Genomic DNA, 15875 nt, shown 5'->3' with positions numbered 1-15875 from the left:
CTATTTGCTTTGCCACAGTGGTCAGCACTGTTTGATGCTTGCACTGTGACCTCTGTGGCCTCTGCAGGTGCCAGTCAGCAAGGCCCGGCAGTGGTGTGAGCCAATAGGAGCGGAGCACTCCGCAAAGGAAGCCGTCCCTGAAGCGGCTTTACAGCAGCGGATTCTGGTGCCTTTTGAATCTTTGCTGCGAGAAAGAAATACGCGGCAGCCTAGTCTCATGTTTATGTTTAACATCTTTATTTTTTGATGATAAAAGATACATTACTCCCTACAGTACAAAAAAAACAAACATTGGAAAATACAGGACATTTCCAGATAACCTGCAAAGAGCCGAGAGAAACTCGCAACACCTGTGAATGCTGAGAGCAGCGCTTGTCCCAGTGTGGGAGGTAGAGTTCAGAGACCTCGGCACTGCTGATGACAACCTATCTAACGAGGGTGCAAAAATAGTGACCCCGCCAAGGTGCTGTGGAAGGAAAGGACACAATTGTATACCACATGGAGCGAGGAACAAACTCATTAAATGTTTTTTTACTTTTTCTGAGAACCAGTTTATGGTCTAACTTAAGGCATCACTACTAAAATACACTGCTTTTGCATGCATGTCTAGTTTTGTTCAACAGACGAACTGACACACACAAATTATGAATGCATATGAGAGAAGTCATTTTTTTTGTAAGAAATAAGGGACGAAACCACAAATGGAAACCAAGGCGCCCGTCAGAAAAAAGGCGGCAAGCAAAAACCTTGGCTCTGATGTTCCTGGCCGTTACCATAACTGAATCTGCTCTTACAAAGTAGATATACACTCATGTCCAGTCAGAAACGTCCTCCCTGTACAACTTCTTATACCGTAATGAAACCATCAGTGATTCAGACTCGTACAGTGAATCAGCTCAACAGAAGCAAATCAAATCAAAACCATCAGGGAGACACACACAGCTTCTAAAAGAAACATTATAATATATACATAGGTTTCTTTTAGAAGACACAAAAGGCAATCAAGAGATGACCAACATGTAAAATGTGTGTTACGGGTAATTATATAAAAGGCCAAGATATTGTAGTTTTTTTTGTTTGTTTTATTCTTGTTCTATGTAGGAACTAATTTACAAGTGAGTACACTCCGACTACGTAAGCTTTCTTCCCGAGACATCCCCATTCCAAAGACATACAGGCTAACGCGTCACAGTAAGCTGCACACCATCAATAGTCTGAAATACAGAGCCGTGGAAGGAAAACAAAAGTTAAAATTTATTAAATGGATTCACATACATCAATAGGAAAGGGAAAATACGTAGACTAATATAATTTGCCATTCTAAAAATTAAAGAGGTGAGACGCCACATTCATGAGCATAAAAAGGGCAGGACAACTGATCAGGATGTTTTGGGCGGGTAAGGTACGATAAGACCAGATGTTTTCCTCATACCCGGCAAATTCCACGTTTGGCAAACAAAGCAACACAAGCGTTGAGTAGTAAACAAAGTAAAATCTCTCTCTGGGTCCACTTCAAAGTTCCCTTCAGTCCTATAACCTCTGTGGGTTCTACTTGGAACAAATACAAAAGTTCATCTCTCTTTTGTTACCTTCTGTGAACAAGAACATAGAACCAACTTAATAAAGATTTTTAAAAAGTGAGCGGCAACCACAACACAGCCACCAATCTTCCCACCAACACAAACTATGGGGGATGAACAACTGTTTAAAAAAAGGTGATGTTTTTAAAAATGCACACGACATACACACGCAGGAGGGGAAAAAATGCTTAAAAAATACAAAAATAAACTACACAAAAGATCTTGCTGCTTGCTAATTTTTTGGGAGGATTTTTGTGTGTGTTTGTGTGTGCTGCAAGTCTCAGTTCGAGCAAGTGAGTCATTCATTTTCTACAAATCTCTTCGTCGTTTTTTTTTGTCCACTTTGAAGTGTCTGCCAACAGTCCTCATCTTGGGGTCAAAAGCGCACATTGATGACATTTACAGGAGACTGGAGTCCAGCACGATGAATACAGACGTGGTTCTCAATGAAGCAAATTTGTTTTGACCAAAAAAAAAAAAGGAAGGAAAAGAATGATGTCCTCTGTCGCTGAGGACAAGTGCTTTATTTGTATCCATACCGATGTTTCCTCTCAGCTAAACTCATGCCTCCACAGCCTGTTTCAACACTGTACATCAACTGGTGTAGTCTCTCTCTACATCCCCCAAGGATTTACAACACAAAAAAACAAAAGATAAGAGTGAGCTCGAGCTGGCTTCCCATTTGTGAAAGATGGAAATTCTTCTCTACACTGCTTAACTACTGAAATAAGCCAAAAGTAAATGTTAAACGATAGGAGGGGATGTGACTGAAAAAAGGTAATGTGCTTCTAAGTTTGTGTTGCTATAAAAATAGTACAACCAACATAACGAGGAGGAAGGAGTTTTTTTTTATCTACAGAAACATCTCAGATTGACTTTCATCTCGGCATCATACGCTTGTTTTGCCTCCATTGCCGTCTTGAATTGAGACTTGAGGGTGGAGGATGAGACTAGGATGAGGATGAAGGGTGAAGGTCAGTCTTCCTGATAAAAAGGACAGCGAGTGGAAAAAAAGGACAAAAGACGGGTAGGGGTCTCTGGGCAACCTCACTGGTCCGTCCTTGCTTTCTTTGGACCAGTAGACTTGCTGCAAGGACACACATAAAACCAGAATTAGTATTATTTCAGGTTTCATTCATCAGTGCAGTGTTAACGTCAAGCCTGTGTGAAACGTGGACACTGTACTTACGTATCAGGAGAGGTGCCTGGTCTTTTGGCGGCCGGTTTTGCAGAGGCGGCGTCTTTGCCGGATTCTAGTAGAAAAAAAGTAGAAAACATTGGAAATACATTTCTTTATCCAACAATGCAGATAGTTACTTTATTAACTCTGGAGGGGGAGGCTTTTTCTACTAAATAAACAACAGGCAAAAGATGCAGCAGAACCAACCAACAATAGTGTAACACTGCGCCAATTAATTTGGCCAGATTTTTTGTAACGTCTCACTGCAATGGGTTGGAACGACCTCCTGTATGTCCTAAATGATTCCACCAGTCCGCTTGGAAGCCAGGTGGGTGCTCACCTTGCAGCCATCGGACTTGGGTGGCGGGACCGTAGCCCTTCTCGTTGCGGGCCGCGATGCGGAAGATGATGGCTGGCTTGGTGGTGTAGTCAATGTGGGCGTTGGAGAGGCTGGACGACTGCACCAAGCAGGATGGGTTGGGTCCACAGTACACACGCATGAAGGCTAGCTGGGCCGGGGTGGAGGCCTTAGCCTCGGCGGTCTGGTTGCTCTGGATGGCGAGGTACACAGAGTACTCAATGATCTTCCCGGACGTCACAGAGGGCGGCTCCCAGGTCAGGTGGGCACCGTCCGGGCTCTGCAGGGTGAAAGTGGACAATAACTACCAGGTGGCTGAGAGCGCAGCTGACAAGGACATCTGGAGGCACAACGGGAAGACGGGAACGGGGCTTTCACTGGAGGGTTTACCTTGCTGATTTTGATGGCGCAAGGTGCCCCTGGGAAGCCTGGTAGGCAGGTCTTGAAGGCGGATATCTCAGAGAAAGCCCCGCGGCCACAAGCGTTGATTCCGGCAACACGGAACTTGTAAGCCGTGCCGGGCTGCAGCTCCATTTTCTTCATCTGGCCGTAGTCTGGCATGACGCCAGAGTCGTCCTGAAAACACAAAAGATTAGAGATGCACTGAGCACGTCAACAAGACGTCATCGAAGCAGGAAAAAAGCCTGCTGAAAACAAATACTTACATCTCCTTGAGAACTGTCTCCTGGCATATAGAAGTGTGTGACGACCATATTTGTCACTTTCACAATTCCAACATCAAACCACTGGTTCTCTTTCTTTACAACAGGCTTCACTGGGGTTGGTTGAGGGGCTTGCTTCTGCAAGGAAATAAAACAAAAAGTAGAAATTTAATTTCTCTTCTGTTTGACCAAGACATCTTAAGAGTCTGATAACTCACCTCCCCCACGATCCCATTGGCGACCTCCGCTAGAGCGGCCGCTGCTTGCAGCTTGGCAGGACTCGCCACCGATACACAGGGTGCAAATGTGCTTGATGGAATGAGTGCTGTGAAGTTACAAAGGAAAAAAGTCAAACTCGGTTGAAAGTCAAAGCAAAAGTAACGGTCAGAAGAAGCAATGGGTCTTACTCTCAGCGGTGGTACGCGGGAGAAGTGAAGCTACGGCGCTGGTGACTGCCGCAGCCATCTCATTGTGCCCGTTGCTCTCGACCGAGGGGTCGTTGAGGCTGTCGGCGGGGGCGAGGCCCTCAGTGGGCAAACTTGCGTCCACACTGGCCTGCTGGGCTGCAGCCTGAGCTTCCTGCATCTGCAGCTGCTGCTGCTGATGGACCAGTGCTGCAAGCTCCTGTTGGGTTAACATGATGGGGATGGTGGTGGGCTGCTGGTTCTCTCCAGTGGAATCGCCCTCATCTATAAACAGGGGATATATTGAAGAATTTGGACATTGACAGCATGAATGGATGAATCGTTCCATTCTGGAAGGCAGACAATACATGTAAAAACCAAATCAAGCACGGAACTCTGAATATGACTAAACTCACTCATTACTGCTTGCTGGGCAGCCTGGAGGACAGCCTGGATAGCGAGGGCCTGGGCTTCTTCAGTGGCTGCTGCCTGTGCAGCGGCCTCCGCTGCTGCAGTCACAGCTAGCTCCTCGTCCGACAGCCCCGTCACCATGAGAGTGGCGCCCTGACCCTCAGACATTAGCTCTGAGGGCAGATTCAAGGTGGCAGCGGTGGCTGCATCTCCCTGAGGACACATTAAAAAGGTAATATATACTCATTCACATATTTGATTCAATGGACTTTTGAGCAGACACTGCCTTTGGACATATCAAACACATTTTTTTTATTACCTCTGCTTGTGTCACCATAGCGCTGGCTCCCTCCTCTACACCATCTGTTGTTGCAGTCTCATCAGTTTGCATGGGTTCCTCTGTGGAGCTGGCAGCAGTACTCACACCCTCTGTGATCGATGAGATCGACTGGAGAGAAACAAAGATTTGGATTGGGTCGCAATGAGAAATTAGGTTTCAGGAAGACATCTGCTCAGATAACCATAACTCGGCAGAGGTTAGATCACTCGTTAATTTCTTACTGGCACAGAGGGTCCAGGGGCTGGTGTTGATTGAGTGACAGTGGTGATGGCCCTGCCCTGAGTTGTGGTAACCATGCCAGCTGCAGCTGCTGCAGTGGTGTTGGAAGTGGGGGCGGGGGCTGCATTAACTTCTAGGCTGCTGGTACTTTCCGCTCCCTCCTCTGTCTGCTGGGCTGATGATGGACACAAAAAACGCAATTTAAATTGGCCTTCCAACCAATACATTTACTTTGCTATCAATTACACTAAAGTTGGTTATACCTGTGCCTTCACCAGTCTCCATGTTGCAGGTGGCAGTGGTGGCTGTGGCAGTTGTACCCGTTTCATGTGTTTCACAGGGTGGGTTGGAGCACACCCTCTCGACCTGGCCTGTGGCTGAACTGGTCTGGTTGCCTCCCATGTTGGAGGTGGATGTGGACTGGGTGTTGGTGGTCCCAGTCTCGTGTGTTTCACAGGGTGGGTTGGAGCACACCTTCTCGACCTGGCCTGTGGCTGTACTGGTCTGGTTGCCTCCCATGTTGGAGGTGGATGTGGACTGGGTGTTGGTGGTCCCAGTCTCGTGTGTTTCACAGGGTGGGTTGGAGCACACCATCTGGACCTGGCCTGTGGATGTACTGGTCTGGTCACTTCCCATGTTGGAGGAGGCTGTGGACTGGGTGTTGGTGGTCCCTGTCTTGTGTGTTTCACAGGGTGGGTTGGAGGACACCATCTGGACCTGGCCTGTGGATGTTCTGGTCTGGTCGCTTCCCATGTTGGAGGAGGCTGTGGACTGGGAGTTGGTGGTTCCAGTCTTGTGTGCTTCATAGGGTGGGTTGGAGCACACCCTCTGGACCTGGCCGGTCGATGTGGTGGTCTGGTCGCTTCCCATGTTGGAGGAGGCTGTGGACTGGGAGTTGGTGGTTCCAGTCTTGTGCGTTTCGTAGGGTGGGTTGGAGGACACCCTCTGCGCGGTTGTCGTCGTCTCATTTGTGTTCATGTTAGATGATGATTGGGTGGCTGTGTTGGTGGTGCCGGTTACGTGGGTCTCACATGGTGGGTTGGAACACTGATGCTGAACTTCTTCCTTGTTAGCAGACGCTGTGGTGGCTGTGTTAGTTCCAGTTTCTTGGGTTTCGCATGGTGGGTTCGAGCACATGCGCGGCGCAGACATGTTTGATGATGCAGTTGTGGCGGTGTTGGTGGTGCCGGTTTCGTGGGTCTCACACGGTGGGTTGGAACACACTTGTCCTGCTCCCATTGCAGCAGAGGAGATGGTGGAGGTGTTGGTGGTTCCAGTCTCGTGAGTCTCGCAGGGCGGGTTAGAACAGACCTGTCCTGCTCCCATGGAGGCCGAAGAGGTGGTCGCTGTGTTGGTAGTTCCTGTCTCGTGGGTTTCACATGGCGGGTTGGAGCAGACCAGGGTGACGGTTCCAGAGCCTTCACCAGCTGCTCCAGCCTCAGAAGAGCTGGGCTGCTCAGAGGTTGGTGAAGCAAGGATGGACACTGGTAGATCCTGCACTGGTTGAGCTTCTACGCCACTGGGAGTTGTGATCAAAGTCACCTGGGTGGGCTGGTTCTAGACAAAAGACAGTTCAAGTTATCTTCTAGTCATACAGCTCAAATGAAAGTCCTTTTCTACCCTCTCCTTAACACATTGTTATGCTACGCGAATGTGTCAAACGCCCTAAACGCACCGCAGGACTCTCAAAGTACTTTTGCGTGTATCGCGTATTCACAACGATGCAATGGAGAGGGGGTGTAGTTTATGATCCTGAAAGATCAACTTTTCGCCATTGATTTTCCTCCACATCAACCCCCCGAAAGTCCTACTCACGTCGGACATTCAAACTTTTGTTGTTGTTTTTGTACTAAATAGCATCGCGTTGCAGCATCTGTGGTTTTGTAGCTGAATATTTCAACTTTCACGTTTCCTGCGTTTCGACAACTTTGTCTGGAATTGCGAGTTTGCGGAAGGTGCTGCGAGAAATTTGCGTCCCTCCAGCATCATTGCGTCTGTGCATAGGCTTTGTATGTAATCCTGTCGCGCAAAACACTGGTGACGCGTTCGGTGTGAACGTACCATTAGTCTGGTGGTACCTTTGTGATAACAGAAATGGGCATTTAACACCACAGCTACAATATTTTTCCTAATGTTTAATGTAGTAATTAAGGTTTTGGCGCGTAGTGCTGCCACAATGATTACAATGCTAAAGACAATGATCTGCCGTGTCTTACTTGCACCGCCATGGTAGACGAGGGCAATGTGGAGACAGAAGTCAGGTTGGTCTGAGGAGCTGAAACAGTTATGGCAGCTTGGCTGATGACCTGGCTGGACAGAGTAGCGATGGTTCCCAGTGTGGTGATGGGGGTGGCCAGAGAGGCGTTGGAACTGTCCACTGTGCCTCCTGCCAGACTTGAGGAGACCGTACCAAGAGTGGTGACACCTGGAAGGAAGACAACACAAAACGGCTAAGTGTATAAAACTAAGAGCTAACTGTGTAATAACATATTAATGTGATCTCAAAAGAAATCATCAGAAATAGAACACAAAAAACTGTTATTCTTACCAGTGGTCCCCTTGACAACCAGAGTGGTGACAGTAGGCTTGACAGCGGATACGGTCACTGGTGTAACAAGTCGAACACCACCGACTGTGCTCATAGGCACTGTGCGCAAAATAGTGCCAGGTTGACCCGGCGCACCCTTCAAAACCACCTAGAGGAATAGTTCAGGATTAGTGTCCTTACAGGAAACATAAACAATGATTGCTTGAAAGACTTCTGCCAGCTAACAGTCGGATTACCTGTGTCAATCCCTGTTGGCCAGCTGCAGTGCCCAGTTTGGGCATTGCAGTGATTATTTTGCCAGGGGTTCCGGTGGTCATCACCTTTGTGGTGAGGATTGTGATTGGCGATTTCATGCCTCCACTGCTGGTCACACCTACAAAAGACATGTGTGCCTCAAGTTAATTTAAATTAGATTACGATAACTTCATCCAAATACCAGACGGCAGATAATACAATTTTGTTTTTAGTAACACTGATGCCAGACTGCATTATTACTACTTCTGTTGTGGCATATAACCACTGCTCAGCTGAAAATCCCACCAGCAAATTTCTGGTCCAGGTGTTCATCTGATTCAGGTTTAGCTGCAAACGTCACGATTTTTGTACTACTTTCATGTCATAAATGTGCTGCCCGTTGTGATAAGGAGTTAAGAATGTAAACTTGCGTGAGTTTAGACCTGTAGCTCCAGACTGGGACATGAGAGCCGACATAGGGATAGTCTTGATGATGGTGGTGCCCTGCTTAGTGGTGCTAGGAGAGACGCCACTGATGTTGAGGATATGGGGCTTGTTTCCTGTGCCCCCTGCCTGGGAAGTGGTGATGATGGTGGTGGGCTTGCCATCAGCAGAGGTCACCAGCTTCAGGATGGTGCCGGCTGGGAGGGGACCCTTTGTCTGGGAGGAGAGGCACATATTATATAAACCATTTGGAGAAACACCTGGTGTACTTCTAAGGAGTTTTAAGCTACCGCCTGTTTTTTCCCCAGCACTCATGCATATTTCTGACCTGTATGAGCTGTGTAAGAGGGTTAGTAGACGCCTGGCCTGTGATAGCGGATGTCTGCACTGGCTTGGTTTGTACCACAGACATCATCTTGCCAAGGTTGGAAATCTGCCAAAATAGGAGACATTTGTGTTCATTAGTCACCAGGTAACACTGGACAGCACAGTGGACGTTAGTGGAAAACTGACCCACTAGTCAGTTAGTCTGAACTTTACTTTCCACCTCCCCCCACCTAGTTAAAGCTCAGTGCATGTTGTCAACATATTGGGACTAAAGAGGGGAAAAAAACTAAAAAGCATTTGTTTGAAAAATGCATATAACAAAAACTATGGTTTACAGCCTGTGAAAGTGCTAAAGGGTGCTACCAGAGTTGTTTACTGTTCTACTCTCTTACCAATGTGCCGCCGCTCCCCATGGTGAGGGGACTCTTGACCAGGGTGATTGTCTTAGTGACCCCACCCACCACCGTGGTTACCACCTGGGCCTGCTGAGCCACTGTGACTGCACCAGACTTGTGCACAGTGATGATGGGTCTGGTGTTGGTGGGAGAGGACGCAGTCCCTGTGCCCACCTGGGCTGCAGCAGTCTTCAGCATTCGAGTAGCCGGGTTACTGACCTAAAAGCACAAAGTTATTTTCAGAATTGACAGACAGAATGCACACAATATTTGAAAAGAATGTTAAGTGAGATCTCTACCATAAGTGGAGATGCCATTTTCATTGTGGTTGTGCCAGGCGAAACAGCTACTGTTTTGAGAATGGTGGCCCCTGCAGGAACATTTAGGACAGTTCCTGCAGAAGAGGGCGGGATCTTCTGTGTTGCAGCAGCTGCTGCAGCCAAAGCTGCCATGCCGCTCATCTGAGGGCTACTACCAATTGGCTGAAAATGCAAACAAGAAAACGCATTATTAGACCCATGTACTTGTCTGATCATTTTTATTTACTGCAGAAGAAAAACTTCAATATGATCAATGATGATTGCGCCTCATACCGATCCCTGGGTGGTCTGCGCCGGCATCACCATACGGACACCTGGTGGAAGGGATGTCACTGTGACGGGAGATTTCCCAGGCTGGCTGGGGCGGACTGTGACAACAGACGTGCCTGTGGCAGACTGTTGAGCTGCAACCTTTAAGACAGCTGTCACATAAGAGAAGAGACGATCAAACTTTGTTTTGCAATTAATTAGTTTTTCTTCTTTTAGTGCAAACAACATAGCTTGAAAAGAGGAATCGTCGGTCACTATAATACCTGTCTGGGGTAAGCTTTGAGCAGAGGATGCTGCTGCCACCGGTGCAGGGCTCTTTGGAGAGTTCAAAGGCTGCACGGGACTGGCACTCATGACTGGCGAGGCTGCAGCTGGAGTTGCAGGGATGTCATATTTCTGCAGCTGCAGTAAGTAGGTGTCGGCAGTTGAGACTGCGCCCCAGCTAACCTCAAGAGAGTTTGTGTTGGCACGAACTAACTGCACCCTAGCAGGGGCATGTGGCCGCTCTGGGGAGGTGGAGGACGAGACATTAAACGACATTCACACTATTTGACAACCAAACCCACAGAAATCCCTTCAAGAAGGGCAAAAACCATGTACAGGTGTTCTTACCGGTTTCCAAGTACCATAGATCTTTACAACAGACTTGGTTGTTCCAGGCTTTACGATAACCGTCGCGGCCGCTCCATACATAGAGTCTAGAGTTGATGGCCACAGCACAGTGGCCAGCACGGGCCCGAGGGATGTTGTCTTCAAGAGTATCCATCAGTACTGTCTCCCAACACATGGCGTCTACAGACAAACACGTGGTACAGATATTAACCGTTTTGCTCAAACCTCTTCTAATTGAGACTAAGTGTGATGAATACGGAGTTAAACAAACCTAGATTCAGGCAGGCAAGAGTGTTGGTGCACTTCCACTCCTTCTCATGCGTGGCCACTTTGACATCATCCATTACCAATGGAACCCATCCTCCAAAAACATACATCCTGCACATTGAGGGGAAAAAAATCAGTGAGATGCTGCTACCAACACACCTGGATCTTCTCAGAGTTCTGACATGATTAAATGCAACACTCAATGTGCAACTGTTCAGGTGAAGCAGCTGTCTCACTTGTTTGTGATGGTGGTGGCAGAGTGAAGACTTCTGGGGAGCGGTGCTGTCCCGTTTACGGATGGTTTGTTCCATGTCAGGGTATCTGTTGACAATGATGAGCAGTAGGAATTTACAAAAAAGCCCTTTTTAATGCAACTAAAATCCAATTCAAGTGCCTCATACAAGGCCTACTCTCAAGCATCATTGTGGAACACTGAATTTTTACCCCTCTCTAACGGTGTGGTACTCTGAGAGTGACGATGCTCAACTCCTGTTGTTCTGAATAGGTATAAATAGCCACACTTTCATGCTTCTAGCCACCTACCAATATCAAGTGTCCACAGGTCCCCAAGGCGACAACCACTCATCCCTCCATAGATTATCAGGCGAGATTTCCTGCTTGTCTTTTCTGTGTATACAACAGCAGTGTGGCTCTCCCGAGGAGGAGGCAGAACGCCATATGTGATTGGGATATCCCATCCTACCACACTGGAGCCTGCGCGAAGCTCAAGTGTGTACAGGTCATTCAGGTATCTAAAAATTAAAAACAGAAAGAAATTACATTCATATTGATGGTTAAAGGATGACCTGACACATCTTGTGCAAAAAAGGGCCATGCTGGAACCACAGCTGTACCTGGGAATGTTGTTTTTGGGGTCTTCGCTATCATTGGCTAGTCCACCAAACAAGTAGCATTTGTTCCCAACCAACGAGAAACTGTGGCCGAGACGAGGACAAGGAGGGGGACCGTTCTTCGGGTTTTTTGCTTTTAACTTTTTCCATTCCCATCTGCTGGCCTGCAACAAAAAAACATGGTCAAAATAACATATTATCCTAGTTACTTCAGAACTGGACTCTGGTCAACATTACCCTGATTGGAACATATTTAATGTCCTCATCAGGAAACCTATTTACCACTTAAACACCCTTCATTGTGAAGACTGAACTACAATGAAGACACAAGATTGACACAGTGCACTTGTCAGAAGAATAACTGACTTATGTACTTACTTCAAAGTACTTTCTTGTACTTGGTGAACCCTCTAAACTCTGAATCACTTAAATAACTGAGAATAATGTGCATCATTTTTTTCTTAGACGCCGGATTGAAACTTTGTTCTGCTTATGTAATTTAATCCAATTATCGGAAGTGCACAGACAGAATGAATAGACCCCTCCCCACAACTATGCAACACACACATACCAGTCTTCATTTGATGAATCAAGATTCCTGTTTTCATGTTCAATGGCTTACTATCACTGTGTATAGCTGGACTGCATGGAGTACATTTACATGCACAGCAGTGAAACTTACAAGTTACAATGATGAGTTTGATTTGTATTTTGCCTGTTCCTCTACTGATATTAAAAGCTACACCATAACTTAAAAATATACATTCCAGACTGATTTCAAACTCTTTTTCTGCTGAAAAGCCATTAAAATGTACTGTGATAAGTCCAACTTTGCTTTGATCCTAAAATATGAACACGACATTTGTTTGTCAAGTAAGAATATTCATATCCATTTTATGCTAGTATAAACTTCAACACAAAAATACGTCTAACAAAAAAATAATACCACAATGTTGATTAATTCCGATATGTAATTAAAGACACATTACCTGTAGTTCGTAGAGATCGTTGCTGTACTTTCCGTACTCCACCATTCCACCAAACACCAGCAATCTAGTGCCATCACAGACAAAACCATATGCAGCACATCCAGGTGGAATATCACCACGAACCGCTGGGATAAACCACTGGTTTGTTGCTAGAAAAATAAACAAATAATGAAATTAGTTAGATGCTGAGGCTTACTCGTATGAAGTTATTAAAATGATGGGGGGAGTTAATGTTATGAACTATACATGGCCGTGAGTCTCTGATACAAGCTAGGTACAACTCTCTTATGACCATTATACATAAACCACAATCAGCATTTAAGGATAGGGATATATAAATGAAATCTGCTGAATTTATAGGTCCTTATTGGTTTATGTGCAGGGAATTGGGGCAGAGGATGTTCTTAAACCAACCAGCATCATCCATTTTATTTTAGCCCGCCTTTTTTAACGGGCATTAACAGGCTTTACCCAGTAGAGGGGGCCAAACATAACCAGACACGGACTTGCTTGGCCTGCTGAGGCCTGTAAGCTACAGTTTTACACATCACGAATTACTCAATAGATATTAAATAGAGATGTTTTAGGGCAAAGACCCAATGGGGAAAAAAGGAGTTGTATGTAATTTCGCACCTGCTCATTTGTTAAGTAAAGCATGAAGTTCACTGCGAGAATGAATCTAAAGTTTCACAAGCAACGTTTGTCTTACCAGTGTTGTATACATGTAATTCGTCCACAATCCCTTCGTTTCCACCGCCAAAGACAACCATAAGCTCCTTTATAGCAACAGCTCTGTGCCCGTGCCTGGGCCGGGGAACGGGACCGGACCATCCGAGGACCCGTTTCCACCGCGGCTGCAGAACCGACGCCGTGGTCCCAGACACCGCGGAGCCAGGGGCAGACATGATTCTGTCAAAGGAAATAATCACACAACGTTTTACTTAACTGCTAAGTAATCACACGTTAACGACTCCAGAAACTCGTCAGCAGACGACTATGCCGCGTAACGTTGGCCAACTTCTAAAAACATTGTGCGGCCGTAGCAACTCGATAGCTTAGCGGTGATAGCAGTTAACGTTAGCTGACGGTTAGTGAACTCATTCAAGCAAAGAAACAAATAACTGCAGAGTAAACACTTCTAAACTTGTCTATAACACCTGGTATATGTTGGACGTTGCAGTTGTACTAATACATACATCCAATCTGTCATACAATTGTGCCTTGGTTGTTTGTAACCATTGAATTCAATCCATGGAAGCAGCCATCTTGTAACCAAACAAACCCCCGCTAACGCTACTGCTCGTCTGAGAAATGGCGGAAGCGAACGAAAAAGAAAAATAGATGAAAGCTAGCTAGCTACAACAGCAAGCAAAACCCCTAAATACAAAAAAATGCAATTGAGTTGTAGTAGGCCAACACAGCAGAACCGTACGTGGTTGCCGAAAAAAACGTAATCCTGTGTTTAAACAGTGAACAAGAGTCGGCTATTTTCATGCCTCTGTGGGAGCCGCCATATTGTAGCTAACAAGCGTAGCATTCCCCACAATAGCTTACACGTAATTATTAACGTTACAGAAATGTCAAAAGCGTATTAAGACGCGGCGGCTTAATATGAAACCAACCTCAGTGGTCACTGAATATCTTCCAAACAATTAAGCCCACTTGAACTAAATGGTTATCATCCGAATTCTAACGTTAGCTATACTCCGCTAGCGCTAGCGGCTAGTTGTTCACTCTAATTTGCACAAGCTAACAGCGTTAGCCTCAAGGCTGGCATCTGTCAAAGCGTCGCGAGATATTACAATTAAATGCAAAGTAACTACGTTGTATTCTGAAATGCATATTTTACCTGATATAAATTGAGTTGCAACAACAGTTCTAAAACAAAGCTAGGCGGAGGGAAACTGCATATACAGAGTGTTATTATGTTTCATGCCGTCTCTGGAAGCAGCCATCTTTTCGAAAATCGGCCTAGTTCGGCTCCCACAAGAAAAATGGCCGGGCGGTATGCAACAACAAAACATAACAAACCGAATAAGGCGCAAATATTTATGAATTTCACTTACGTATTTCGATGCAGAAAATTCAAAAACACGGGTATGTGGTCTTATCTTCAGGTAATTATCCAAATTCATTCGATTTTAGAAGAAGTATTTCCTCTCATGCCTGCCTGGAAGCTGCCATCTTCTTGACAACCAGAGGCGGAGGAAAATGGAAGCGAGTTGGCGTCACCCAAAGTAAACATGGCGACAGAGAGCCGCTCGCTATACATTTCCGACAGAAACGCTAATCGTTTTTGCCACTTGTCGTTTTGAATATGATATGGATGTTCTACACAGTGATCATAATTTATATCGATGCAAAGCAAATGCATGAGGAGTTTCAGAAAATTACAACAAGTTGTGTTTCGACACCGAGCTTATTGTCCCTTAGTAAAGATGGCGACATCCGCGCTGAACCCACTTATTTGTAATCAAGGGGGCGATGCTAATTTTATTCCCCTCTAAACCCACCTAGATAAGCCTATAAATGCACAATGATAATGTAATATCACCTTTTTGCTGCTGGGCGCTCAAATGAAGGCTGGTATACATTTACAGTGCCCACACCCATCTATATTGCGCCCTCTCGTGGTACAAGTACTGCATTACCATCTACATCAATTAACTCATTTCACTTCATTCTGCACACTAATTATTACTTCAACGTTAAAAGACGTGTTATGCATAATAAAATAAAAAGAGTATAGAGGACACCCTGTCTAATTCACATGTACAATGTTCCTTTCTTGCAACAAAGATAGCAAAATTTTGTGCCGAAACATAAAATTAAGTAATGCACAGATAGAAACAGGATCAGGGGGTTATGGTTCTCATCAGTTAAATATTAAATTAATGATTGACCATTGTACTGGAATAAAAAATTAAAAAGCAACATTTACATAATCACTAAAGAACTACGGTTAGAACTTAAAAACCCAGCACACACCTACGTAAGAGTTCTTATTAAGTCTGATTCAATTTCTACTTAGGTTGATAAAAGTCTGATCACCAGCCTCCATGGGCCAGTAAGAAAGAATATCGGGTAATGTTCTAACAGGTGCAGCAAACTTCATGGGAGAGACAGGGAGGTGTACGTAAACTAAGCACAGACTGTAGACACCCATGGAGCCTGAGGCATTTAAATTGGTTTGCTTTAGTTTTAGTGTGTGGACCAGTGACCAAAGCTAGCAATTCATGACATGTGAACCAAAAGATGAAGAGTTCACAACAACAAAAAAGCCCTGACACCATTTACATTTCAATCATTCTAATATGTAACAGCCCCTTCGTCCTTCTATCTCATCTTAAACAACCAGTAAAGAGAACATTTTTTTACTTTTCATAAAGTAAACAAGTTATTTGCATAAGTAGAATCCTCTTTTGTTAATGTAAAGTGAGTCGTTTATGATATTTTATAAAGCT

At 45.4% G+C, this 15875-nt stretch overlaps 1 protein-coding gene across 6 annotated transcripts; it reads right to left on the bottom strand.

The window, feature by feature from the left end:
* Positions 1-215: 215 nt before the first annotated feature.
* On the bottom strand, positions 216-14648 carry hcfc1a (host cell factor C1a). 6 transcript variants are annotated; one of them, XM_037448152.2, is made up of 28 exons: positions 13608-13701; positions 13121-13320; positions 12412-12560; positions 11426-11586; positions 11115-11323; positions 10808-10892; positions 10576-10682; positions 10305-10484; positions 9956-10198; positions 9696-9844; positions 9402-9584; positions 9100-9321; positions 8709-8813; positions 8368-8596; positions 7939-8075; positions 7703-7850; positions 7371-7579; positions 5418-6711; positions 5157-5329; positions 4915-5043; positions 4601-4808; positions 4188-4469; positions 3999-4105; positions 3784-3918; positions 3509-3694; positions 3101-3398; positions 2770-2833; positions 216-2667 (listed from the first exon to the last, which is right to left on the bottom strand). In XM_037448152.2, the coding sequence occupies exons 1-28, from the start codon at positions 13619-13621 to the stop codon at positions 2628-2630; spliced, it is 5646 nt and encodes a 1881-aa protein (XP_037304049.2). In that variant the 5' UTR covers positions 13622-13701; the 3' UTR covers positions 216-2627. The 6 variants fall into 6 exon arrangements, with proteins under 6 accessions (XP_037304049.2, XP_037304051.2, XP_037304047.2 ...); XM_037448154.2 differs by having other exon boundaries at positions 8380-8596; XM_037448150.2 differs by lacking the exon at positions 13608-13701 and adding an exon at positions 14478-14648 and having other exon boundaries at positions 9696-10198.
* Between the last annotated feature and the right edge of the window lie 1227 nt (positions 14649-15875).

Source organism: Pungitius pungitius, chromosome 8 (assembly GCF_949316345.1).
Source record: "Pungitius pungitius chromosome 8, fPunPun2.1, whole genome shotgun sequence".
Classification (NCBI taxonomy): domain Eukaryota; kingdom Metazoa; phylum Chordata; class Actinopteri; order Perciformes; family Gasterosteidae; genus Pungitius; species Pungitius pungitius.
Note: the sequence above shows the minus strand (reverse complement) of the source record. Positions and strands in the feature narration are given on the sequence as shown.